The following is a 27241-nucleotide window of genomic DNA, read 5'->3' on the forward strand; positions in this document are numbered from 1 at the left end:
AACACTGTGCAGACACAACGGCAGGCTTTTAGGCCTCAACTGCTATCTCTCTCTCTTCCTCTGCTTTCCCACTCCATCCATCCCTCCATCTCTCTTCCCCTACTCTCTCCCTCCATCCCTCGTTACCACCCGTCTCTCTCTCTCTCTCTCTCTCTCTCTCTCTCAGGTCCAACACCTCTGACAGCACCACGCGTTCAGTGGAGAGCTCCACGGGCGTGCGGCAGCCGGCCAAGAGCAAGATCCGTCGCCACAACAACCGGCTGTCCACCGTGTTCAACCGCAGCCCCCTGCTCCGGGACAGCGGGAGCAGGAGCCTGGGCGGAGCAGGGGACGACCCTCACCCGGTCGCCGACGACCCCGCCGAGCTCTCCAGCCAGCTGTCCGCTCCGGGCATCCTGAAGATCTTCGGCAGCGACATCTGCCAGGGCGCCAACTACAAGAGCGTGCTGGCCACCACCCGCTCCAGCGCCAAGGAGCTCATCAAGGAGGCCCTGGAGAGGTGAGAGAGCGAGCGAGAGAGCACCATACTGGGTTACACTCTGGAAATGTCACGGAGGGGCCGGCGGGGGTCACCCTGGCTCAGGTCTTCTAACTGGTCAGCTTGTACTTGTTGTGTGTCCTCCTGGTGTGTGTGTGTGTGTGTGTGTGTGTGATCTCTGCTCCCTGGAGGGCTCATGTGAAAGTGGCCTTTTTAACGTCTCACTGAATGCCTAATTGCTCCGGTGCTGCTTACACCCTCCCCACAGTAGCAGGCTTGCGTCCTTTGAATGCCTGACTGTGCTGTTGGGAAGGGAGAGTGAGGCCAAAGGCTTTGAAATCCCTCTCAGTGTTTTGTTAGTCTCCAGATACAAATGCATGCCTCAATATTGTATCCATTGCTTTCTAAGGCTTGGTCCTCCATAAACACTGAATTTGTCTTTGTCCTTTGTTTAAAACATGAGCAGAAAAAAACGTGTTTGCTCAGTGCAATCAGGCTTATTCATCTTATCAAAGCGTAAGAGAAACTTTAGCTTTGTTATGGTCTGAGTCTGCTCTCCCTGGAGCCCGATTGGGAAACCTCAAATCACACTGACTGTGCTCAGCGAGGGTACTGATGTGGGTCCAGCCATAATGATAATAATAATAATAATAACAATAATAATAACAATAATAGTAATAATAATCTTTATTTGTATAGCACTTTTCATACACAGAATGCAGCTCAAAGTGCTTTACATTTGGAACACGCAATGCAACATAATAGTCAGTTCTCTTGGATGCTGTGGCCGCTTATGATCTAATCAGCAACATACAGTACCATGTCGCTGACCAGCTCCTCTAAATCCCCCATACAGGTACAGTCTGGAGAAAGAAGACACGTCCGACTACGTGCTCTGCGACGTGATTGGCCAGACGGGCGCCGACCTCCAGTGGAAGACGGAGTGCTTCCGGGTGGTCGGGGAGCACGAGCGGCCGCTCATGCTGCAGGCGCTGTGGAAGCCCAAGCAGGGCCTGTCCAGGCGCTTCGAGATCCAGAAGAGATCCACCGTGGAAGAGCGCAGCGCCCGGGAAATGGACGACGTCACCGCAGGTAAGGCCACCTGACTGTCTGGGCACCTCCACCTGAGCTCCATGAGAAAGGCCAAATCGAGATGGTAAAGAGCCACAGTCTCAGCAGGAGCAGCCACTGGTGGAGGGGCTTAGCAGAGCTCCACTGGGATCAGACCACACCAGGCTTTTTTAACGCACTCCCTCTAAACTCTGATAATGGGAACTCTGTCAATAGATTGTGACACCTTCTTATCCTCTTGTGTCATTGTCCCCTACAATTGGGCTGTTCAGGAAGTGAGAGGCCCCCCTCATAATTGCACTTTATTGGTCGGGGCTGTCAGGTAGTTCCCACCAGACTAGACTGTGTGTGTGTGTGTGTGTGTGTGTGTGTGCGCGCATGTGTGTGCAGGCTTTAATGTGTCCCACGACAGTGTGTTTATCTTTCCGCTGGTGCTTGCTTCCTGCAGCCTGGGGAATGTGTGGTGGTCCTGTTGACTTTGGCTTGGGACTTCTTGCGTGTGTGTGTGTGTGTCTTTGACAGTGTGAGTGTAACTCAACTTTTGAGGAAAAAGGCGAGTGCCCTCATTGCAGTTTAAACAATGCAGAATGAGTCAAACGCCCACTTCCATCACCGATAACGTGCCCCACACACTCACGCAACACCCACTCGGTCCACCCCACCCCGGTCCACCCCAGCCTCCGAGCAGAGCAGGTCCCGCCACTTAATGGCTGAGGAGGGCCGAGTTAGTCTGGTGGTCAGCCTAGTCCCAAACGCCTGCTCATGCAAGATAAAGAGAAACAGAGAGAGAGAGAGAGAGAGAGAACACCTCTTGTTCTTTCACTCAGGATTTCCTCTTCAGCTTTTTATTTTTTCAACCCTATTTGGCAGGCCTGGCACTGATGAAGTCCCTCTGCTGTTTGCTTAGGAGGTGTTATCAGGTCACCCAGGGCCTCTCTCTCTCTCTCGCGCGCGCTCTCGCGCTCTCTCTCTGTATCTTTCACCTTTTTATCCTCCAGTGTTTTGCTTCGTACACAGCCCCTTGAATGACATCTCTTTCTATCTCTTGGCCTTGATCAGTGTGGGAACTGGGTTTCAGAACTGCTGGGAAGCCTTTCTCTGTCCAGAAAAGGGGGGTATCAGGTCAGATACACAGGTTGGGCCTGATAGCTGTGGCTTTAATCACCTGTGGTTTGCGTGCAGTCAGCTGGCCATTGTTCTGAAGGCCATGCCTGTGGTTACACAGGAGACTGCTCTCATGTGGGCTAGTTTGGAGGCGTTGCAGGCCTCGTGGTTTTGCTCTGCCATGACCTACCTTCGACATCAATGCACTCAGTTCCCCCTCTTTTGGTATAGAGGTTGAAATGTGACCATATGAGTGAGAGAATGTAGTCGAATGAATCTGCACCAATATGTAACAGTGTAACACCTGTTCATTGACAATACAGCAAGGTCCTGGTGATAAACAATGTAGCCATTATCAGGTTAAAACATATAATGTTGTGAAAATGACTCACCCTGAACTGATGAAGAGAAGACCATTTTGACCATCTTTGAGTAGATAGATAGATAGAATGGTTTACTGCTCCCCTGTGCGAAATTGTACAGTTGGAGTACAGGAACGCTGAACAAGGAAAAGCAGGATTTGAAACAATGTAATTACATTAGGCTGATCAAATTAATGAATCAGAGTAATTCCGTGCACTGTCGGAGAGTCAAAGCTTGCCGAATATCGTAGTTTTGTGTCTCCTGGTGGTCCTCCTGGTCTTCACCCTGTTGATGCGGTCTGTCTCTCTCTGTGCAGGCCTCAACGCCCAGGCACGCAAGCTGCAGCGCGGCCGCTCCCGCGTCACCTCCCTCTTCGTGGACGGCAGCGAGGGCGACGCCGACGGCCAGGCCATCTGGAGGAGCCTGAGCGACATGGACGTGTCGGCCATGGGCCAGGAGGCCGGCCGAGCCGCCAGGCGGGCCCTCGGGGGCCACAAGGACCCCACCGCCGCAACGTCGGCGTCAGCGGTCAGCCCGCCGGAGAGCCCGTCCGAGGCCACGGAGGCCGAGGCGGACGCGCGGAGCCTGCGCACGGAGAAGGAGGAGACGGAGAGCAGCGACGACAACAGCACGCAGTACTCGGTCCACCCGCCCTTCGACTTCCCCTACTTCCTGCTGCTGCAGGGCTACAACTACAGACAGGTGAGCGACTCCTGCGAAACCCTCATGGAAATCCTGGAAAACCGTCAGGGAAATCCTGGAAAACCTGGAAAACATTCCAGAATCCCATTTTCCAGGCCTGGGAAAAGTAATGAAATTCAGTCAGATCACTGAAAATGTTTGGTAGGTCATGAAAAATTGGGTATTGGTGTGCAGTATGTAGGTATGATAATTAAACGTTGTTTACTAGGTGGGGGCTATTTTCTCTTCCTCTTGCTTCACCCAACTTGTGAATGGCGTTTGTTAGATAACTTCATTTTAGTGGATGAGGTAGTGTCCTCCGTAATCGAAATCTATCCCATTAACTAAATGAATTAAAGTGCGCTCAAGGTTATCTGAAGACTCCCAGATCAAGCGGTGCGATCAGGAGTGAGTGACTGGCATGCTGGCTGGCATGCTGGTTGTTTTGCCATATGGTGTATGTGTAGGATTAGACATCTATGTTTAAACTGGAAGAGAACATCCCTTGGTGCTGTTGAACCAAGTCTACTTAAGCGTGTGTGTGTGTGTGTGTGGTATGTTTGCCAGCGTGGGGTGTTGGAGGCTTAAGGTTAGGGCTTGGAACGTCTTGTAGAAAGTGTGTGTGTGTGTCTGGCTGAGAGAGGATGTTTGTGTGTGCGTATGTCTGTGTGTGTGTGTGTGTCTGTGTGTGTGGTTTAAGCAGACACAAAGCCATGTGGGAACCAGGTGACCAGTTTGTCCCCAGTTCTCTCGGGCACTTTCCTGCCCGCTGAAGTGGAAGGTGGGGGGGGGGGGGGGGGGGGGGGTGCGCGTCTCCTGCCGTGATGGCGGCAGCGTCCGTTAGTGGAACACGTATACTAGAACATTCTGTCCCGCCTGCTCTAGCGCCAGAGCCGCGACTCCCTAATGAACATGCAGATATCCCTGATTACAGGCCAGCGGAGGAGCAGGGAGCACAGCAACCCACACTGACACCCACACAACTCACACACATAAACTCTCCATCTCTCTCTCTCTCTCTCTCTCTCTCTCTCTCTCTCTCTGACACACACAAACACACACACACACTCACTCCCTCTCTCTCTCTCTCTCTCTCTCTCTCTCTCTCTCTGACACACACAAACACACACACACTCACTCCATCTCTCTCTCTCTCTGTAATAAAGGAAACTTGAAACATCAAAGTTTCTGTGGCTCCCTCAGTATCTTTGACTGACTTTATCTCTCTCCCTCTCTCTCTGTGTCACACACACACACACACACACACACACACACACACACAAACCCTTTCCAAACATCAGTGCTTCCAAAATATTATTCTTTCTCTCTCTGCCTTGCTCTGGCTCCTCCTGTGCTGAGCCGTGTCTGGTAAAAACAGAGCCCTTGTGCGCTGCCTGTTGACGCCTTGGCCCTGCTGTGATAAAGGGGTTTGCTCAGCTTGTTCCTGCTACGCCAGCAGACCAGAGATGCGTTCAAATTCGCAAACTTAGGCCAACGTTTGCAAACAGTTTTCTGTTAGCCTTGAGTTGTCGGCGAACGTTTGCGAACAATTACAAAAACAGTCTGAGGAGGTAGTTCACCACAAATATACAGTGGAGCTGGACGTGAGTTTGATGAAGGAAACAAGGCAACTAGCATTAAAATGGAATGTTATCATCAAATCGTTCAAAGAAAACACGTTTGCCACTTTTTGCCAAATTTGAATGCACCGCTGTTATACCCCACAGCCTCTGAGCAGGAGGGGGGGGGGGGGGTGAACCTGCTGGCCCCAAACAGAGGATTGATGAGTTACCGGATAGGACAGGATGGTCTGGGGGGGGGGGGGGGGCAGCAGCACGTCCAGTCCAGTGTGCACACCGTAGCTCTTAAGTGTGTGTGTGTGTGGACACAGTAGCTCATATTAATGAGCTGCCAGTGTACAGCTCTCTTGCTCGGCCATCCAAGGCTGCTCGTCCAGTTCCATAGGAACGCCCCCCCCCCTCACGTAAGACCCAAATGAATGCCCTCCTGTTACTGAATAACCTGTTTGTTCCTCCTAATTATCTGGTCATGTTTGTTGTCCTTGGGAGCCTTTGTCAGAGGCCATAGTGTATATATACAGTGAGCATTCCAGGGGAGTGAGGCAAGTCGAGAGTGACGGGCTGTAATTTGGGGCTGAGGTCATGCAGGTATCGTACCTGCTGATGAATGAGGGCAGTGCAGTGTGAGTCAGTGACTGCTGGGTAATGCTACAGTCAATACTGCAATAAATTACACTACTTTATGATGGTCACCTGAGGAGTCACGTGTGTGTGTGTGTGTGTGTGTTCGTTCCTAGTGTTCCTCGGGGGGGAAAGAATACAAAAACAATTAGTCAGTGTCAAAAGATCCTGTTTCTGTCATAAAATGTGCAATGGTTGCTTCCCCAGTTTCTAGAACAGATTATTCATTGATACAGCAGGTAATTGTTACAGGTTTCCTAGTGTTGGGAAACGTTTGGTTTAAGGGAAATTTCCACTGTTGACGATAAAAAGTACAATAAATGAGTCATATGGAGAGGCAACCATAAATATCAACATGAAGGAGCCCCAATACTGGACCCAAGTGTCTTATATCTGATTTGGGGCAGAGTGATCCCTGTGTGTGCGCTGTGTAGATTGATGATCTTGACCTGTTTGTGCCTGTTGAGGTGTCCACCACCATGGCAACCTTGCCAGGGACAACAAGGAGGCGGACATTCCCAGCCACATTCCCCCTCCGGATAATTGCACTCATTGATGCAGATGCACTTAATCCCACTGCACTCTACCTAAATTGTCCTACAATTGTTGTGAGAATTGCTTTAGAAAAGCTTAAAATGTTGTAAGTCACTTTGGCTAAAAAGTATAGTAGTACTATTCTGATCCCATCCCTAACCGAATTAGTGAACACACACAGCACACAGTGAACACACAGTGAGGTGAATCACCCACTAACCCAGAGCAGTGAGCTGCCTGCCCAACCAGCGGCGCTCGGGGAGCAGTGAGGGGTTAAGTGCCTTGCTCAAGGGCACTTCAGCCGTGGACTGGTCGGGGATCGAACCGCCAACCCTCCGGTTACAAGCTCAAAGCCCTAACCAGTAGGCCACGGCGGCCCCCACAAGCGTCAGTCAAATGTAATGTAATGTAATGTAATGCTATCCGTGCTGCCCCTGTGCTGACTGTGCTCCCCCTCCTCCACCTCCACGGCAGGACTTTGTCATCTACCTGATGAGCGGCGGCAGCTGCGTGTTCGGCTGCTGCGCCGAGCACCGGCAGGGCGAGGACGAGGAGCGCCTGAAGGTGGACGTGCTGCTCTTCGCGCCGGACGTGCTGCCGCAGCACTGCCGCGTGCGTCGCCAGGACCCCGACGACAGCGAGAGCCACGGGGGCGGAGGGGGTGGAGGCGGTGGAGGCGGAGGTGGTGGGGGTCGCGTGGGCCTCACCCTGCTGGAGCCCTTCCAGGGGGCGGTGGTCACCCACAACGGCGTGCCCCTGAAGCACGAGGCGGCCCTCAGCCCGGGCGACCTGGTGGGCCTGGGTCAGCATTACCTCTTCATGTTCAAGGACCCCACCGCCGGCGACGCCCCGCACACCCCCGACTGGATCACCTGGCTGTGCCCGGGCAGCGAGGCCTCGGACTGGCCCGGGAAAGCGGGCAGGGCGGCCCTCGGCGGCGTGGGTGTCGGCGGGGGCAGGAGGCGGCTGGGTCGGCCCATCCTGCGCTGGCGGGACCTGGAGGGCCGCGAGCTGTGCCTGCCCTACGCGCTGCCGCAGGAGGACCGGCTCCTGGACGAGATCCTGGCGGCGGCGGAGCCGGTAGGCGACCAGCCCAAGCTCACGCCCGCCTTCCTGCTGTGCCTGTGCGTCCAGCACTCCGCCGCCCACTTCAAAATGGCCGACCTCCGCCGGCTCCTGTTGCGCATCGCCAGCCAGATCCAGCTGACCATGTGGGTGAGTACTAGGGTCCAGTCGCCTCGTACTCTGTCCCCCACAGTTCACAGATCAGTCCAGTCGACCACCGCTCTCCATATGGCTCTCATTGGCCTTTTGGTCTGTGTAATAATAATAATAGCATGTAAAGTTATGCAGGCCTAAAGTCTTTATGATTTTTTCCCCTCACAGGAGAGAACCAAAGAATTAGCCGTCATCCAACCAGACAGGTATGCAAAGCTCTAATGTCCTACTTTTCATCCTCACACATGTAAAGCATTTCATTTGGGTTTTCAACGTGAGTTTGTATTGCAAAATTACTCAATATTAATTAATAGTGATTCACGCACACAAAGTTTGTACACAAACACCCACCCATACACTTACCCACCCACACACACACACACACACACAAATCAAATGGATCCTCCCGTTTCAGTTGCTCCTTGATGTACAGTAGCATGGATTAGTCAAGAGTTAAGTGCAAGCTGCAGCCCCTCTGAAGCACAGATAGCTAATAGAAGAAGGGTTAATTGAGGTTAATGTTCCACCATGATATCTACCCAGCTTATCTTAACTCCTCTAAGCAGCCCTGACCACGGCTCATGATGTCATCTTCTCATTTCCTCTTCCTGAACATGACAAAGGTTGTCAATATAGGAACTCCGCTATCTATTTTTGTCCCTAATATGACCATCAGGGCTCAGCCAGTCATAAACAAACCGTAATTGTGTGCCAAACCCCCCCTCCCCTCCACATTCCCGTGATTGTGTGTGTCTGTGCGTGTGTGTGTCTGTGTGTGTATGTATGTGTGTCTCTGTGTGTGTGTGTGTGTGTGTCTCTGTGTGTGTGTGTGTGTGTGTGTGTGTGTGTGAGAGAGAGAGAGAGAGAGAGAGAGAGAGAGAGAGAGAGAGAGAGAGAGAGAGAGAGAGAGAGAGAGAGAGAGAGAGAGGTGGCCATTACGGTCCCCTATTATTCGGCCTGCGCTCGCTGCGTGTCCAGCCGTGTTGATTAATACATGACCTCGGAGGCAAGCAGAACAGAACAGAGCGGCCGCTCTTCCGCGGCGGGGAGGGAGCAGGGAAGGCATTTCCACCCGCACAGCAGGGGCCCAGCTGCTCTTCCTGTGCAGTCCAGGAACTGTGCAACCCTGGAACCAACGCAGCTCTGGGAAAGACATGTGACTTCCACGATTGCATTACCCAACGCACAAAATCAGTCACAAGACACGTTTTTATGTGGCAATTGCAGCAGTGTGAGAACGTGTTAATGTGGCGACTGTGAGAACCAGTGTGCAGCAGCATTGCGTAAATGCGTTATTTTTTGCTCATTGCGTTATGGGGTCTGTATAGTGTGTGAAATTCTACTGTACTACAACTCTAAATCCAGCATATTGCAGTGTTGCAGTATACTGTAATGGTTTACTACACTCAGATGAGAACGTACTATGTCTAGCGTCTGTTGTGCAGTTGGTGTGGGTAAATGTTGGGACAGTTGGTGGTAATTGGCAGTTGGTGAGGGTAAATGGGGCAGTTGGTGTGGTGGGTACATGGGGCAGTTGGTGTGGTGGGTACATGGGGCAGTTGGTGAGGGTAAATGGGGCAGTTGGTGTGGTGGGTACATGGGACAGTTGGTGTGGTGGGTAGATGGGGCAGTTGGTTTGGTGGGTATTCGGGACTCAGTGTTCTGCGTATCCTCCTGTAGGTGCTCTGGGTAAGTGAGACTGGTGGGGGTACATGCGGCAGTTGGTGTGAGTAGATGAGCCAGTTGGTGTGGGTAACTGGGCCAGTTGGTGAGGGTACATGGGGCAGTTGATGAGGGTGAATGGGGTATTCATGGATTAAAGTTCTCCGTCGCTACGACGGATTTCCGTCAACCGGAGGCGCTAGATGTCAATCATGAGATTGATGCAGATCCGGGGAGAAAATAATTGGGGGTGGGGGGCGCGATCTCCCTTGCGAGCCGCAGTGATGGTTACACCTCTTGTTGAACCCTTTTTTGTAGGCCTGTGCTTTTGTAGCCTATGTGAAAATTTTCGTTGTGCGCAAAATAAATAAATAAATAAATGCGTTGGCGCACCTGCGTTGATGAACATTAGGCTACTACTACTGCCACTATTAGGCTGCTACTACTACTACTACTAATAATAATAATAATAATAATCATAATCATAATGATACAATTATAAACGAAAGAAAGGCCTATTGAAACAGATGAAAGAACAGTCCTGATTTATAGCCTACATTGGAGCGTCTATTAGGCTTTTGTAGGTTAAACAAGCTTTGCAGAAGTTCAGGAAAGCTGTGGGTTTTTTTTTTTCAGTTTAATTAGTCTGTGATTTGGGCTAATTATTCTTCATAATAGTAAAATGAAAATAAACAGTTGTTTCGCCAGTTAATAGTAGGATATAGAATAGCATCAGGACAGACATCCACGCACTAGCTGCGCAAAGGTCTGCGTTGTTTGCGATGACTTCTTGTCCCACTTGCTGTGTAGTTCCCCGATCTCATTAAATTAGGCTACTTAGAGGTCGGTAGTGTGTTGGGGAGCTTAAAGATTAATAGTAAAAAAGAACATGGCTATAGCCTACTTTCGGTCATTATTAATATTAATAGAGTCGGGTGCGCCCGAAACGCAGAGACAGCCTACGGGAAAGTGTGTCTGCGCAACGCCACTATCTATCCTACTGTTTAAGTTGAACTGCTAATTTCTCTAAAAATAATTATAATAAGCCAACAAGGTTAACTTATAAATTCAAAAGGATCCAGTAGTTTAGGCTATGTCTATACAGTTTGCCTAATTTGTCTTCTTCAATGAGAAAGTCGTAGATCCGTTTCCAATAAACGAAACTTATCTAATAGGAGTCCTATGACTGACGCGTGTTGCTATAAAAACGTCTTGTCTTCCAGTTAATGTTCGTGAATGTTTATTGTAACAAACAGCCCAGTTCATACTCATATAATTGACACGACCAACACGGTCAGAAAAACCGTGGAACTCCTAACATTCATGCCGTGCATCACGTTCTTAGCCAGAAACTAAAACCTCTTAAAGTGACATGCACCTATTTAAACAACATGTCACACTAGAAAAGTTACACTAGAAAAGTTACACCAAAGTCACACTAGAAAAGTTACACCAAATTAAATCCTGACATCAGAAAACATCAGAATTCTTTAGCATATTACATTTCAAATCAATTATTCCAAATATTCAATAACAGAGGCCTATCTGACGGTAAATAACCTATGGCTGTGAGTTTTAATTGCTTTCATGCATTTCTGATAACAGGTGAGGAATGTTTTGGAGACATACATGTATTTTAGGCATAACGCTGGCAGCCAATGGGCTATGGCCGGCCCTGGGAGCACTCTTAATAAGCAACAGTCTGCAGTATTGAATAGCTATGCCTACTTTAAAATGTGTTACTTGTAAACGAAGGGTACAATTAGTCTGTATGGCACTATTTTACGTAGGTCTACGCCAAGGCCCTTTGATTTGAATCACTTGCGTGTGTCATTTTTTATTTTATTTATTTATATATTTTTTTGGACTATTTTTTTTCAGTCAGATGATTTTTTTTTCACTTTAATCCATGGGTATTTGGTGAGGGTAAGTGGGACTCAGTGCTGTGGTGTTGTGCATATCCCCCTGTAGGCGCTCTGGGTAATTGGGACTCAGTGTTGTGTGTGTCCCCCTGTAAGCGCTCTGGGTAAATGGGGCAGTTGGTGAGGGTAAGTGGGACTCAGTGCTGTGGTGTTGTGCATGTCCCCCTGTAGGCGCTCCAGTGTGGAGCCGGAGGAGGCGGAGGAAGTGCTCCCCCTGGGCATGACCCAGCTGGTGCCCGGCCTGCAGCCGCTGGTGCTGTGGATGGCCAACTCCATCGAGCTACTGCACTTCATCCAGCACGAGGTGCCCCTGCTGCTGCCCTGGGGCCACAGCGCCGCCCTGCAGGCCGACGGCCACGAGCACACGGACGACGAGCTGGACGGCCAGCACGGCACAGGTAACCGTTGGAAACCTATGCCTCGTAAGCATCCTTCTCTGTGCATGTCATCCAGTCTTTTTTGTTTTTTGTGAGTTTGTTATTTACATTACATTACATTTGGCTGACACTTTTTAACCAAAGCGACTTACAACATGGCAAACATTTTAAGGTTTTTAGCAACAATTCTTGGAAAAAAATGTTAAAGGTAGAGTGCAGTAAGATTTTTTTTTTTTTGTTTTGTTGTTTATTGACCCTATTCTTTTTGTCTTGTGCTTTTACTTGAGTGTCGTTTTATACTGAGGACCCCAGGAAGATTAGCAGCCACTTTGTGGAAACTATTGCGGATCCAAATAAAGAATAACAAATAAAGAATACCAGTGGGAGTTTGTACAACTTCAAAACTTTTTTAGGCTCTTACAAACAGCACCTGCTTTTCCATTTGATCAACATAAACCCACTTTATTCCCTTTAGAATTCTCAATCCTCAATAGAGCTTAATCAAAGGAATAAGTTTGTTGTTTAGGACATTGTATTCAACTGCTTTGTAGCTTTGAGCAAAATGCACTTTCATAGAATTCATAGCCCAGTTCAGAGAAATTCATAGTTTCTCTGACCTGGGCTGCTAGTTTCTGTTTCGGTCAGCTGTGTGGTAAACTCCCAGCCGGAATGCGTTTTCATGGGTCATCAAAGTTCATAGCGGCACCAGCACCGGGTTGACCTCTTGACCTCTTCCGCTGTCCTTCCCAGGCCTCTCGGACTCCCAGATCCTGTCCACGCGAACGGCTAGCGAGGAAGCCATGACGGTGCTGGAGGAGGTCATCATGTTCACCTTCCAGCAGTGCGTCTATTACCTCACCAAGGTAAGCATGGCCCCTTATTAATGATTCACACCTGTGCACACACAAACACAAACACCCACCCACAGACACACACACACACACACACAAATGAAATGGATCGTCCCGTTTTTCGATCGCTCCTTGATGTAGCTGTTTTATTCCCCTACATGGCGAGGGAGCCCATTCTGTGGATGCTGGAATAGGGCGACAGGACGTGAGAGTTCTGTAAACACCATTCTTCCCTGCTGTACGGGCTGCCAAGAGCAGAAAAGCAGCCCCAGCAAGCCAGTGGAAACACACTTTTTCCATGCTGCTTTTAGCTAAAGACCAGTGTGTCTGCGTGTGTGTGATTGTGTGTGTTCATATTTCTCTGTGTGTGTGTGTGTGTGTGTGTGCGCGCGCGCGGGCATTTGCATGTTCGCACTTGCGCGTATATGAGCGTGTGTGTGTGTGTGTGTGTGTGTGTGTGTGTGTGTTTGTTTTTTGACTCTTTCCAAATGATAGGACACACTATCTCTCTCTCCCAAAAACAATAAGCAGTTATTTTCTTTGGGCTCGGAGCAGTTCAAGACCAAAAAGTTCTCTTCTTCGTTGCATGGCATCTATTGTCAGAGTGAGGAGGTTCTCTCTCTAGACACGTATATTTCAGCTGTTTTTGTTTACGTGTGAGTTTCTACTCTGGAGCACGTCTTTACGTGAATAATGTTTGGCTTCTTAAAATGGATTGTTTATTCGGACTGTAAACAACAATACGAGGCATTCCGCTGCACAATGAGGCCGAGGGAAAAGAGGCGCCTAGCGCTGGCCAATCACAGCCTCCGTAGACCGCAGAGTGCCCACTCCTCTTTTTCTGTTCATCCTCTGCTTCATCCCGTCTTCCACGCCATCCTTCTCTCTCATCTGCAGGCGTCTGTTTCTTTCTGTAATTCTTCTCTGGCTCTGTCACTCTCTCTCTCTCTCTCTAACCGCGCTCTTCTTCTATCCCCCTATTCTATTTTCTTTCTCTTTCCATTCCCCCCTTTTTCCTAGACACTGGTCTGTGTGATGCGGCCTGGGTGGGGCGCGTGTGGTGGCTCGTCCCCATGGCAACCGTGGCGAGCAGCCCTGACGACCGGCTCCCCAGGGCGTAGTGTGTGGCGTGCCTGAGATGTGTTTGTTTTGGGTTTTTTCGCTCCGTGTCACTTTTCCTGTTTCCTCCATCAAGGCCAACAGCTCAGCACTGCCCTGTCACAGTTTCTCATTGTGATCAGCGCAGTAAACCACCCCCACCCCCCACCCACACACCACCTTTCATAGTGGGTGTGTTGTTGTGTGGTGATGACAAGTCGCGTACCTATGCAACGCCTGACTGGAACAGATTAGTTGGCTATCGTTTGATGTGTGTCAGTCCCATAATGCACAATGAGAAGCCCACGAGACTGTTTGGCTGTGTTGGCCCTGCGCTGAGAGAGAGAGAGCTTGGTCCCAGTTGCACGGGGGACACTTTTAAAGTACGCACGCACGCACATACTCATGCACATGGTGAGGGACTTGTGGGTCTGGCTCCAGAGCCGTAGGGAAACAGCTGTAGCCTGCTCTGACTGCGTCGGACCAGAACATTGCCCTCGCACTGCCCGGCTTCCTGCTCAGGAAAAGACACATCTGTCCACTGGCCGAGGGACAGATGGGCAACCATGGAGAGAGAGAGAGAGAGAGGGAGAGAGAGAAAAGAGAAAGGAATTAGTGATGGCCAACGGAGAAATGGAAGAGACGCAGAGAGGAAGAACGGCGTGTAACTGGAAAGCGCGGAATTCACTACGCACAAATTCCTGAGCGCGCTCAGAGGAAACCGTTACGACACCCTTTTGATAGATGAGGTCACAGCCAGGCAGCGCTAACAATAAGAGACATCAGACGTGTCGTGAGGCTTCGTGTTCACCGGGATTGCGGCTCAATAGACGCCCGCTAAACCCGCAGGGGTCTGTTTCTGTCTCTTTGTTTCGGCGAGCTGGCACTCTGGCGGCCAGACCACCTTGAAGCAGGTGGCGGTGGCGAGGCGTTGGGGTGAGCTGGCATAATGGGCGCCCGCTGCCCGCAGCGCTGGCCGGTCCAGACTGAACGGGGTCAGGGTTTTTTTTTCCAGGATGGCCTGAGCGTTTCGGTCCCTTCTTTCTGTCCCTCCAGCAGTTCACCAGCGGTGCTGTTGTGTAAAAGTACACACACACACACACACACACACACACACACAGAATTGATAGCACAACCCTGAAAGACTGAAAGGGGAGCGTCTGTTGTAGGAGTGTAAAAACTGTGTGTGTGTGAAAGGGATAGAGAAAGTGTGTCTCTCTGTCTGTGTCTGTTGGGGGACACAGTGGGAAGGAGAAGCTGTATTGCCCAAGTGATGTGCCTGCAACCCCCCCCCCCCCCCCCCCCCACACCCCGGTCTGCCCTCCCCAGGTCAGTGGTGCATTGCGGTGCGGTGTGGAGTGCTGGTTTTCATCAGCCTAGTCGGGTCTACACACTGGCCTCATTAAAGATCAAGGGCCGCCCGGACCAGGAAGTAGCTTACTTACTGCCTCTCAGAGTAGGGATCAGACTTTCTGGCAACTGAAATGAGATTTGGGAAATGTAGCCATTATATGGTAGTTGTATATATTATATGCAAGTTGGCCCAGTCAGGACTTGACTTAAGACCTATTTTATGTCCCCATCCGTCTTTGTCCCAATGCTCAGTTTGTCACTTTGGGGAGAAAAAAAAGTGAATTTCCTGCTTTGTTTCCGCTGTAGTCTGTGAGCACACACACACACACACACACACACACACACACACACACACACACACACACACTCTCCAGGATCAGATCTCATTGAAATGATCCCAGAGGCAGTCTTGCTTCTAACTAAGTCAGGGCTTACAATTCATTGCCGCTCACAGAGAGACCCAAAACAGGCGGATTAAGTTTGTGGCTATAGCGAGCTTAGCCTATCGTGCCTTTAATCTCCATTGTTGTGAGAATTACCTGAAGTGTATGGGAAGGCAGTCTGGAATCATGGGATAGAGGGGGGTGCGTCCTGTACTGTCCTGTTTAAATGCAGGTTAGAGTTGAGAGTGCTTTTTAGGAAGGACCTTATCTCCTTCTAGCCCTTTCAAGTCTCACTTTCCCAGCGTGCTGGGGGTGCTCAACCATCATGGGTTTCCCTAAGAGCTCCAGTCATAGGAGTGGAATCTGCCTCAGCCGTACATGGGAGGGTGGGTTGTCAGGGGTGCCCTTTGTTTCCCAGCCTCCTCCTGTTCCTCCCAAGTGTCAGGCAGGACCTCCAGCTTTGGAGTGAGGTCACGTTTGCCCTTCCTGTCCCGAGAGAGAGAGAGAGAGAGAGAGGGGGGGGGGGGGGGGTAGGGAAAGTGGAAGAATAACAGATATGCTGGTCAGTTCAGGGGTCCAGTTGGAGCTCAGGGAAGGTTCAGGCATTCCTGAGCTGTGAGTGCTGTTCCTGCCCCACTCCCGTTCTCCCGGTCATGTGGGAGCTGAGGTGTCGTCTGGTGTTGGGCTGAGGGAGATGGTGTCCGACGATTGAAAAGGTGTAAAGGAAGAGTCGTCTCTCAGTCACTCGTTTGGTATTTTCTAAACGATTCCAACGTTAGCCAGACCAAGTGCAGTCTTTTGAGATTGAACATTAGTCTGAGGAGTCTGCGCTGTATTTCTGCTGCACAAGAACCATTATCAATGGGCATGAATCTGTACGCTTGGATAATCCTTCAACCAATCAGGACATCGATCCGGATGCGCCTGGTGGATAGGCCCGTTTGTGATTGGTTCCAGCAAAAGTGGATAGGAAGCAGGAGAGATAAATGTGTAGGTTTCCAGCCTGAGCTGCAGGGCCAAATCCAATCGCCGTCAAATAAGTCACGTCACCATCCAGTGAAACTGGAGAATCATTTTGTCTTATTATATTCGCACATAATCAGTTTTCATTTGTTCCTGTCAGAATGTTAAAACTAATTTTATGCCATCCCTTCCCTCTCTTTGTTCCCTCTGTCTTCACGGTATCTCTTTTTCTCTTTCTTTCTCTGTCTTTCCCTCTCCTCCTCCCCCTCTCTCTCGTCCGTCTCACTGTATCTCTTTCTCTCTTTCTCTCTCTCCATCTCTCCCTCCTCCTCCCCCTCTCTCGTCCGTCTCACTGTATCTCTTTCTCTCTTTCTCTCTCCATCTCTCCCTCTCTTCCTCCCCCTCTCTCTCTGGTCCGTCTCCAGAGCATGTACGCGGCGTTGCCGGGGCTGCTGGACAGCAACCCGTTCTCGGAGAGCGGCGGTGGGCTGCGGGTGCCGGCGGGCGTGAGCGCCGTGCTGGAGGTCCTCCAGGGGGCGCTGCAGCTGCTGCAGGCCTTCCAGGTGCACGGGCAGATCTCCTCGCAGCTGCTGGCCTACCTCTTCTTCTTCACCAACGCCTCGCTCTTCAACACCCTCATGGAGAGAGGTGAGGAGCCCGCGCTCCGCCATTCACTTCGAGAACAGAGAAGAACAAACACACATTTAATCAATACAGAGAAAGTCAGCTTTATTTTTGTTATGTTGTGAAGCCTCCCATAGGTGTAATCTTAAAATAACATGGCAGATGAGATTATGTTATGAGATGAGGTGAATAGCCCTCCGCCATTCACAATGAGAAAAGATACAAAATAATTGAAAAAAATAATTGAAAAAAACCCCCACACATTTAATATAGAGAAAGTGAGCTTTATTTTTGTTATGATGGGACGCCTCCCATAGGTGTAATAGATAATGAAAAGATTATGCCAGATGAGGTTCTGTCATTTCTCTCGGCTGTGTCTGAGGGGAAGCCTTAGGGAAGTGGGCTTTCTTTTCTGGATGGTGGGAAACGTCCAGCAGGCATAATGTAAACCAGTGGTTCTTAACTGGTTTGGCCAAGGGACCCACAATTCCCTATGTTTACTAGGTCGCGACCCACTTTTTAAAATATATAAAGAACATATTTTATTTCTCAAAATATATTACAATCGACAAAATACAAACATTTAGATTTACAAAACAAACATTTCAGCATTTAGATCCATTTAGATTTGACATCACACTGTAACTGGATGTGAACACAGCAAATAACATGAGGGGCCTTTAGGCCAGGTTTACAATGAAAAGACCAGAGAACAATGTGCAAATTAAACCTATATGCGTTTTAGGAACATTAATGAGAGAACTGGAGATGTTTTTTTAGATCTGATCAGAGACTCGAGCCACGTTCTCACATTCACTGGTATCTTGAAAAACAGAGACTTTTCCCTTCGTTTGTGCCTTCCGTGTAGCCTACACACAAACGGCGGTTTCGCCTCTGAATTCTTTCTGAAAACTCCGACAAAAGTGGAGATTCGTGGACTCGTTTCGCGTATGAATGTGAACTGAGAAAAACTAAGTAAGCTACTTGCGTCTGCGCAAAAAGTGTGGCCAATGTTTACATTTTCATTTGGCTTTGGTGATCATGGATGCATTCCGAGTAGCAGTTGCAAAATATAATCTAATGTTGGTGCCAACCCTTTTCGTTTTTTGCATTTGCAAATACAGTTGAAATGAAACAAGGAAGTGATTCGTTGATGTTATTGATATTTTCGGGATTCTGATTAGCTAACGTCTCAAACTTCTTGTTACACCACTAAGATTTGGCATGCTCTTGGCGGCATGAACACGGGTGTCAACGAAAACCTTTCTGAAAACTGACAAGTGTGCAATGTTAAATGTTAAAATGTTGAAAACGGAGGTAATATTCGTTTATCAACTTGTAGCCTAGTCCATGGTAGCATATCTCCGTGGCTGGGGTCAACCTTAAGTGGTTGCATGAAAAAATATACATAGCCTATATTTTTTACATCACTTCGCGACCCACCCAGGACACCTCCGCGACCCACTTTTGGGTCGCGACCCACCAGTTAAGAAACACTGATGTAAACAACATGGTGTGGTTACCTTCTGAAGCGTTCTGCGTTCCTCGTTCCTCTTGGCTACGTCTGAGGAAATGTTAATGCTAATGGATAATGCTTGGCTGAGCTCGCTCTCATAAGGAAGCGCATCATGATGTAGTACTTAAGCAGTACTTAAACTTTTTTTTTTGTGCGTTGACTGCGTTCATATGAGAGGAGTTTTGGTGAATGGCTGATTTGTTTGTCTCCGGTTCTTCAGGTTCTGGGGGTGGGTTCTACCAGTGGTCCCGTGGGGTCCAGATCCGTGCCAACCTGGACCTGCTCATGGACTGGATCCAGGGGATTGGACTCGGGGACCTTGCTGCCGAATTCTTCCAGAAGCTCTCCTCCGCCGTCAACCTGCTGGCCACCCCCAAGGAGAACCTCCTGCAGGTCTGCTGTCCCTTGGCCCCCAACACACACGCACACACACACGCACGCACGCACGCACGCACGCACGCACGCACGCACGCACGCACGCACGCACGCACGCACGCACGCACGCACGCACGCACACACACACACACACACACACACACATTTTCATATACACACACACACACACGCACATTTTCATACACACACACACACACACACACACATACTTCAAAGCCCCAAAGCTCGGGCCCCTGCACACCCACACACACTTGTAAATGCCCCTTCTTAGACCGACGAGCCGTGAAGCATTAGTCAAATCCCAAATCCCGCCACGGCACTGAGCAGAGAACATTCAGCAGAACCCAGAGAATTAAATCCACCTTAATGACCCCTTACATCATCCACCAAAGCCCCCACCCCACCCCCCCACCACCACCATACCAACTGGGTTTCTGTCTGTCCTCCGCTCCGAGACACGGCAGCGGCTGGGTGATTTTGATGCGCAAGCATAAGCATCATCGGGATGGCATCGGAAAAAGAAAAAAGAAAACAAATAGCCAAGTACTGAAGCCAGGAGTGTATGAGTCATGGCTTATGTCAGATGGAGGAGTGATAAGAAGGGAGGAAGTGTGTGTGTGTGTGTGCGCGTGTGTGTGTGTGTTTGTTTTTTGTGTCGTCTTGTTCACGCCTCCAGTCTGTCAGACATGGAAATCACCTCACTTCTTAGCCCCGGGTCACCCCATCACCACCCCACCCCTACTCATGCTCCGGCGTTATGCAAACATGCCGAGCGTAGTCGGGTATCTGTTTCAGTTTAAATCCGTCTTAATGGCTGCTGTGCTGCTGATTTAATAGAAGCCCTGCTTAATGTCTCCCCCAGTCTTAACTATTTTTACACCTACGTAGTTTACACCCACGACTCGGGCCAATTAGGGTGCGCCTATAATGAAATAAGCTAGAGATCGCCGCGGACGGTCTTCGCTTAGGAAGGGGAAAAAAGCAGCCGGCAGCTGGTTTTATGGAGCAGTAGCCTCGCCACTTCACAGGGTCCCATAAAACGGCAGCGAGCGTGAGATGAAGGCGGATGACCTCACCGCCCTCCTGGCTGGTTATTAAACACCTTCACACTTTAGTGCACACCAGGAACTTTGGGAAGGCGGCGGTGGCCGGTAGTCTGAGGCCAGTCGGTACGGTAGCGGGAGAGTTGAGTCGTGTTGTGTGGAGTGGAGTGGAGTGGCCTGGTGTTGATGGGAGCACCTTGGAAGACTTGGGGCTGTCAGACGTTAAGCTCTCCTTAAGAGCAGTACTGCTGTAATCCAGAGAGGAAAGTCTCTCTATTTGCACTCTCTCTCCTTCTATCTCCCGCTCACTCACTTACTCATTCTCTCCCCCTCTTTTACTTTCTCCCTCTCTTACTCTCTCTCCCTCTCTCTTTCTCTTGCTCACTCACTCTCTCACTCTTTCTCACCCTCTCTTACTCTCTCTCTCTCCCTCTCCCTCCCTCCCTCTCTCTCTTTGACTTGTGTGAAGTGGAGGCCTGCCTGGCTTCTTGAGGGCACTTAAGGCCATAAAAAGCCACTGACACTTGGAGAGGTACTCTCGCTCCCATCCAAACAGCGCCAAGCAGGGAACAAAGGAGCCAGCCTGCACACCAGACCCAAGGCTCTTTCCCATGAGACATGAGCGAGGAGGGAGGGAGGGAGAGAGGGCAGCTGTTTTCCCCCCCGAGAGAGGGAAGCTGTAGATAAGACGAGTCAAGCAGGTGGGAGTAGGGAGTCTCTTAGATAAGGTCTGTCTGCTCACCGAGATGCCAGGTGGGGATGGGTTGTATACAGTAGGCCACACTGTGTTCCAAGAAAGTAGGGGTCCAGTCAACTCTTTTGTGGTTACAAGTCAGGGGTTAATGTTTGGAGGATAATAAGAAGCACATGGATAAAGGAATGTGTTGTTGTTGACTGTTTTATGAGCTGGTGATCTCACCGCCGCTACACTGGGACATGGTAGGCTCATATGGCCGAATGCTGTTTTCTGTTCGGAGAGGCTGCATGTTGGTGTCATTGAGAAGATCAAGGGTTAGTCTCACTACATTACGTTACACTACGCTTTGGTGTTGTCGTCCTTCAAATGAGCTTTGACTCTAACGCCTGCTAAACCCATTACAGAGTCACACCAATGACCGAAGGACAGCCAGTGGGGATTTTTTTTTTCCCTTTAATTCCGCTCCACCTGCTGTGAGCTGTCCTTATGGAAGTCATCAGGATCACAAGGAATCAAGAGAGGACAGTCTAGACGAGAGAGAGAGACCGATGGGGGGGGATAGAGAGACAGAGAGAGACAGAGAGAGAGAGGGAGAAAGAGAAACCGATGGGAAAGAGAGAGAAAGAGAGAGAGAGAAACCGGTGGGAAGGAGAGAGAGAGAGAGACGGAGGGAGAGACCGATGGGAAGGAGAGAGACAGAGAAAGAGGGGGATGGGCTGAGCAGGAGCTAAGTGGTTCCCAGGAGATAGTTCTGATTGGAGACTCATCTGGTGACCATCCCATCCCTCTCTCTCTCCTTCCCTCCATCTCCATTGTTTCTGTTCCTCTTAACTTTGTGGCTCTTGTAAAGAAACAAAAGCACAGATGACGTCCAACGAATGAGCATTTCCTCTGTCAGCATGTTCCTCTTTTGAGAGAACCCCCTCTGGCTGCATCTGACTCATGGCAGCACGTGGGAAAGGCTCCTGCTGCTGGCGATGTCTCAGCACGATGCAGCGGAGGCGAGATGAGATGAGATGAGATGAGATGACACGAGACGAGGCGAGACGAGGCGTGCAGCTGCAGGGCCTCCTCTGAGGCTCCAGTGGGCTCCGCCTGCCCTCCCAGCAGCATTAGCTCATACCTAGTGGCCCCCACTGCCTTCTCTCTCTCTCTCTCTATCTTTCCCTCGCTCTCTCTGTTAAAGCCCAGTAATGCTCATACCTAGTGGCCTTGCCTTCTCTCTCTTATTCTCTCTTACTTTCTCTCTCTCAGATTCAGATTCAGATTCAATGTGCTTTATTGGCATGACAAGGGGTACTCATATTGCCAAAGTCTCTCTCTCTCTCTTTCTTTACCTCTTTCTGTCCCTTTCTGTCTCTCTCTGTCTCTTTCTCTCCCTCTCTTATGCATTCTCTCTCTCTCTCTCTCTCTCTCTGTCTCTGTTAGAGCCCCGTTGTGTCCCGCTCTCAGCTCGTCGGGTTATTTGTTTACCGTTTTTCTCTTTCCCGGCCATCGGGTGACAAAGGGGCCACACCCTGACGATGGCGTAATTCTGCCGTGCCGAGTGCCATCATCACTGATGGGCTGGGATTGCACCCATTTTCATCCTTAGAGCCTGGACTGGCTTCTGCTCAAATGGGATTAGTCATGGCAAACTAATTCCCTTTAGACATCAGACATAATGACTAGTTATAATAATATATATTTGTTTGCATTAGTACATGCTTGATTAGTAGTAGTTGCTTGAACCCTCAGCTGTTTTGAATAAAGTGAATCCACCCAGTCTGAATCCAGCCAGCCTGTATTTTGAGCCTCCTCATCATTCATTATATTAGCTCTGCAGCACCAGAAAAAAGTTAGAGAAAAGTCCCCATACCGAGCACACTCAGTTCAACTAAGGCCAGTTAAGATCAGGCAGACTTGATAGGGTGACAGCTGATGACTTACGAGGACTAGCCTACTTTCCACACACTCAGATGCCTGCAGACCTCCTTCCATAGGCTCCCTCAGCAGGGGTTTTCCACTGGGGGGGGGGGGGGGGGGGGGAGTGTGGGTCTCCATGGCCCCTGGCTGGCTGGCTTGCTGGCTGGCTTGTTGGCTGCCTCGCTGGGTAACGTGCCAGCCCAATGCAGTCAGAGCTCGGTTTCTCCTTTTATCATACACAAACGCTGCTGCGCGCACACACACAAACACACACACACACACACACACACACACACACACACACACACTAATGATAGGCTGGCTGCGCGCTTAGATAGGTGGCTATTGAAGGGAGACTGTCTAGTGTGTGTGTGTGTGAGAGAGAGAGAGAGAGAGAGACCGAGAGAAAAGGGGGTAGAATGAGACTAATGAATAACGAGCTGGAGGGTGATCATTGTGTGTGTGTGTGTGTGTGTGTGTGTGTGTGTGTGTGTGTGTGTATGTGCGTGTGCTTACGTCTGACGTATAGAAAATGATAGACAAGAGAGGGACCTAGTCTCTCAGAAGACAGTCTGGCCAGAGGAGTGGATTACTGCCGGCCCTGCCGTTCCTCCACACGACAGACAGACAGCACATTCATTCCTCGAGTCTTCTTTCCCAACACATTTGTCATACAATCACTCCAGCTCACGGACCGACGCAAACGGGCCTCCAATTACAGATAAATGTGGGGAGATATTTTAAGCGCAAGAGGCCCCCGAGTGGAAGTAATCTCATTGGCAGAAAATTGCGCTCATTTCTCACTCTGTTTCAGCCAATTTAAGAAAGCCCAAGAGAATAAAAACACAGTCTGGAAACGCAGCGTCTTGTCATCGAGTGCCCGTTTCCATTCTATGCTGTCCAACTCAATTCACTGGCACTACTCATGCGTTCTTGCTGCTATACGGTTGAACTTTCCTGTTGTCTTACTGTCTTGTTCAATTCGCCAACGTATTTCCAGTGTTCTGATCCTCATTCTGTGCGTTCCAGTTGTGTTCGAAGTGCGTATTTTGAAAGGTTTGTGTTTGTGTCTCTTTTGTATGTATGTGCTTGTGTGCGTGTGTGTGTGTGTGTGTGTGTGTGTGTGCTTGTGTGTGTGTGTGTGCGTGCGTGTGTGTGTTTGTGTCTCTTGTACGTGTGTGTGTGCGTGTGTGTGTATGTGTGTGTGTGTGTGTGTGTGACTGCAGGCGTCCTGGACGTCCCTGCGGGCGGAGTTTGTGCACCTGAGGCCGGCGCAGCTGCACCACATGCTGCGGGAGTACAACCCCAGCAGGAGCTGCCCCTCCAGCTGGAGCCCCACGCCAGACGACGCAGAGGCCGCACTGCGCACCAGTGAGCACCGCACCGCACCGCCACACACACACACACACACACACACACACACACACCTCACCTCACCTCTCCCTGTCTCAAATACTGTACAAACTAAGAAACACACACGCTTTATTTATCGTTCTGTCATGACCCTCACACACACACACACAAACACACACACACACCTCACCTCACCTCATCAATCCCGGTCTCAAATACAAACTAATAAACACACGCTTATTTATTGTTCTGTCATGCATGCCCCTCACCCACACCCACACCCACACACACACACACACACACACACACACACACACACACACACACACACACACACACACACACACACACACACCTCACCTCTCCCTGTCTCAAATACAAATGAACACACACACTTATTTATTGTCCGGTCATGCCGCTCAGTCACACACACCTCACCTCTTCCTGGCTCTACTACTAACTAATGAACACACACACTTATTTATCGCTCTGTCATGCCCCTCACACACACACAAACACACACACCATCTCACACCTACGCTCAACACACACCAACACTCTCTATGTGTGTATAATTCTTGTTTTGTCTGTGTTGGTAGACACCTAACCATTCATCCTTATAACTAAGTGTTATGTTCAGTGTTCTCATTGTAATCCAGCATAAGAAGCATATAATCAAGGGCCCTGTCTGGCGTGGTATGGTCAAGGGTGTACATTACCCCGTCCTAATCTAAAGGTGACTTGCGTGATGTGCACAGGACTCTAATCCGTGTGGGGCAGCCTCTGCCCGCGGTGCTGCAGGTGGAGCTTTGAGAGTGCGGGCACTGCAGTGCACGTCTAGCTGTCCTCGCCGGCGTGGCTGGGAGCCCTGGCATGGCGTGCCCTGGACACCAGGGTTAATGGGCGTGTTTATGCGCGGGGCAGCTAAGGCTGTGCCCTTTTCTTGCCCTCACTGAGCAGATTGGCATCAGATCGCTGATCTCTCTGTTACTCCCTACTACGACTCTCTCCCTCTCTCCCTCTTCTCTGTCCATCTACCTCTCTCTGCTTATCTCTTATTCCCTCTCTCCCTCTCCCTTGTCTATCTTTCCTTCTGTCTCACTCTCTCCCTCTTCTCTGTCCATCTACCTCCATCTGCTTATCTCTCATTCCCTCTCTCCCTCTCCCTTGTCTTTCTTTCTGTCTCTCTCTCCCTTTTCCTTGTCTTTCTTTCTGTCTCTCTCTCCCTCTTCCTTGTCTTTTTTTCTGTCTCTCCCCCCCTCTGAGGGATGCCTGGCGTGCGTGCGTGTGTGTGTGTGTGTGTGTGTGTTCGTGCTCTGAGTGCTCCTGCCCCGCCGCCCTGAATACGCTCCCTGTGTGCTCCGTCATCTGTGCCTTGGCTGACCTGTCCCCTGCCTTTGTCAGCGGGAGTCGGTGATCCCCAGCACAACACTGCAGATCCGCCAATAAAATAGCCCTGACCTCGGGCAGCGCCCGGGACTCCTGTCATTGGTAAACTCCCTCCTCCAGATTGAGTTACCTAACGGAACCTTTGGCCCCGTCGAGGCCTCTCGTCGGAGTGATCTCGAAAACAAGTCCAACTTCATGTGGTGCTGAGTGGTTTTGTGTATGCTGAGACCCTTCAGAGAACCTGGACCTGTTGCAAGAGCTTCACTTGGGGTCTATAACAAACAAACACACACACACGCACACACACAAAAGACCTCACCGAAAGTTCTTCACTTGGATCTATAACAAACACATAGACTTAAGTGAACCTGTTTTGATGAGGTTCTTCTTGCGTGTATCACAAACACACAAAGCAAGAACCTGAAAGAGGTTCACAACACGAGTCTATTAGAAAGCTATGCACAAAGAACCTTCCCAGAGAGGCTTCATTTAGCTCTTAATTAATTAAAGAGCTCCAGCGTCTGGCCGACATGGATTAGAGCCCTGTTCACATTATGATCACTAGATTAGTGCAGGGTAATACATACCCATGGCAATGATATGCCAATTAGTGAGATGCTTAATTAAATACTGTTGTGTGAAGAGCCCTTTAGTCTGCCCTATAGATGTCTCTTTAAATGGTGTCCTTGTTCCAGGTGACATCCTGGAGAGTTTTGACAACCACCCTCCCCTCATCCTGCCCAGCCACACCTTCCACCTGGAGCTGGGCAAGCCTGTGGTGGACCAGGGGCTCTTCCGGCAGCTGGAGCGCATGCAGGAGCTCCTCCGCACCCTCCCTGTAGACGACACTCCCGTCAGCTCACAGGTAAGCGCACGCACACGCACACACACACTCACACACACACACTCTCACACACACTCTCACTCACACACACACACACACACACACACGCATACACACACACACACGCATACACACACACACACACACACACACACACACACACTCACACATACTCTTACTCACTCACTCTCACACACACACACACACACACACACACACACACAGACACACACACACACACACACACACACACACACACACACACACACACACACACACACACACACACACACACACACACACACACACACACACCCAGGGGCAGGTCGCTTTGATGAGGATTAAGGCTAGTTCAGGACTATGGTGGGGTCTGGAATGAGATTAGATAGGGAATCTTTTCTATAAACCTGTCTGGGAAAAGCAGCACAGGAAACAAGTCTAGTCTAGTCTAGTCTAGTCCCACAAGAGGTTTCAGCTGTCCTTGATGTAGTGGGAGGTTTCTGTCTTCAGCTCTGAGGTGATCTTTAACGTGTGGTTTAAATCTCGGGTTTCATTAACGTTCGCTCTCGTCTCTCCCCCAGACCGCAGATGAGCGGCAGTCCCTGACCTCCCCCTCGGTCACCGAGTCTCAGACGTCCATCCCCTCGTCCCCGTCGTCGTGGTCCTGGTCGGAGGCCCACCGGCGAGCGCTGTCGCGGGACGCGCTGGACTCGCGGGCGGCGCGCGGCTCCCACAGCGACCTGAGCGCGTGCGAGGCCGGCCTGCTGACCCAGAGGCTGAAGAGCCTGGAGCTGCAGAGCAGCCTGGGGGGAGAGGCCGGCCTGGGCCTCCACAAGAGCCTGGCGCTGGACCCGTCCTGCCTGCTCACGCCGCCCAACACGCCCCAGAGCATGGAGCAGGCCGAGCTGGAGGCCAGCCTGCAGGAGGGGGCCCAGCACAACAACAACAGCAGCAGCAGCAGCAGCAGCAGCAGCGCCCGCCACCGCAAAGGTAACCGCAACACCACCACCTATACCACCTACGGTATTTAGTATGGGGACGTGCGCACATCCAAGTTAAGATGCAGGAGCCAAAAGTCAAAGATCCAACATGAAGAAGGAGTTCCGCACACTTGCTTTATTTGAGTCTAATCCCCAAATAAAGTGACGTATCGAGCACTTAAGCTCTTCATCAGACTTGTACAGACAAACACCATCACCATTTTAAATAGGTCAT

The 27241-nt window shown here is 50.2% G+C and overlaps 1 protein-coding gene across 1 annotated transcript in view; it reads left to right on the forward strand.

The window, feature by feature from the left end:
• Positions 1-27241, forward strand: part of radil2a (Ras association and DIL domains 2a) — a 38239-nt gene that overhangs the window by 1261 nt on the left and 9737 nt on the right. Inside the window, exons 2-13 of the mRNA XM_062533202.1 lie at positions 167-499; positions 1335-1570; positions 3333-3718; positions 6907-7647; positions 7819-7856; positions 11406-11632; positions 12362-12474; positions 16685-16907; positions 18620-18792; positions 23667-23811; positions 25878-26047; positions 26608-27016. Coding sequence (XP_062389186.1) covers positions 167-499; positions 1335-1570; positions 3333-3718; positions 6907-7647; positions 7819-7856; positions 11406-11632; positions 12362-12474; positions 16685-16907; positions 18620-18792; positions 23667-23811; positions 25878-26047; positions 26608-27016 — 3194 coding nt within the window. The remainder of the gene's footprint in view (positions 1-166; positions 500-1334; positions 1571-3332; positions 3719-6906; positions 7648-7818; positions 7857-11405; positions 11633-12361; positions 12475-16684; positions 16908-18619; positions 18793-23666; positions 23812-25877; positions 26048-26607; positions 27017-27241) is intronic.

The sequence above is a fragment of the Sardina pilchardus genome, chromosome 3 (assembly GCF_963854185.1).
Source record: "Sardina pilchardus chromosome 3, fSarPil1.1, whole genome shotgun sequence".
Classification (NCBI taxonomy): domain Eukaryota; kingdom Metazoa; phylum Chordata; class Actinopteri; order Clupeiformes; family Clupeidae; genus Sardina; species Sardina pilchardus.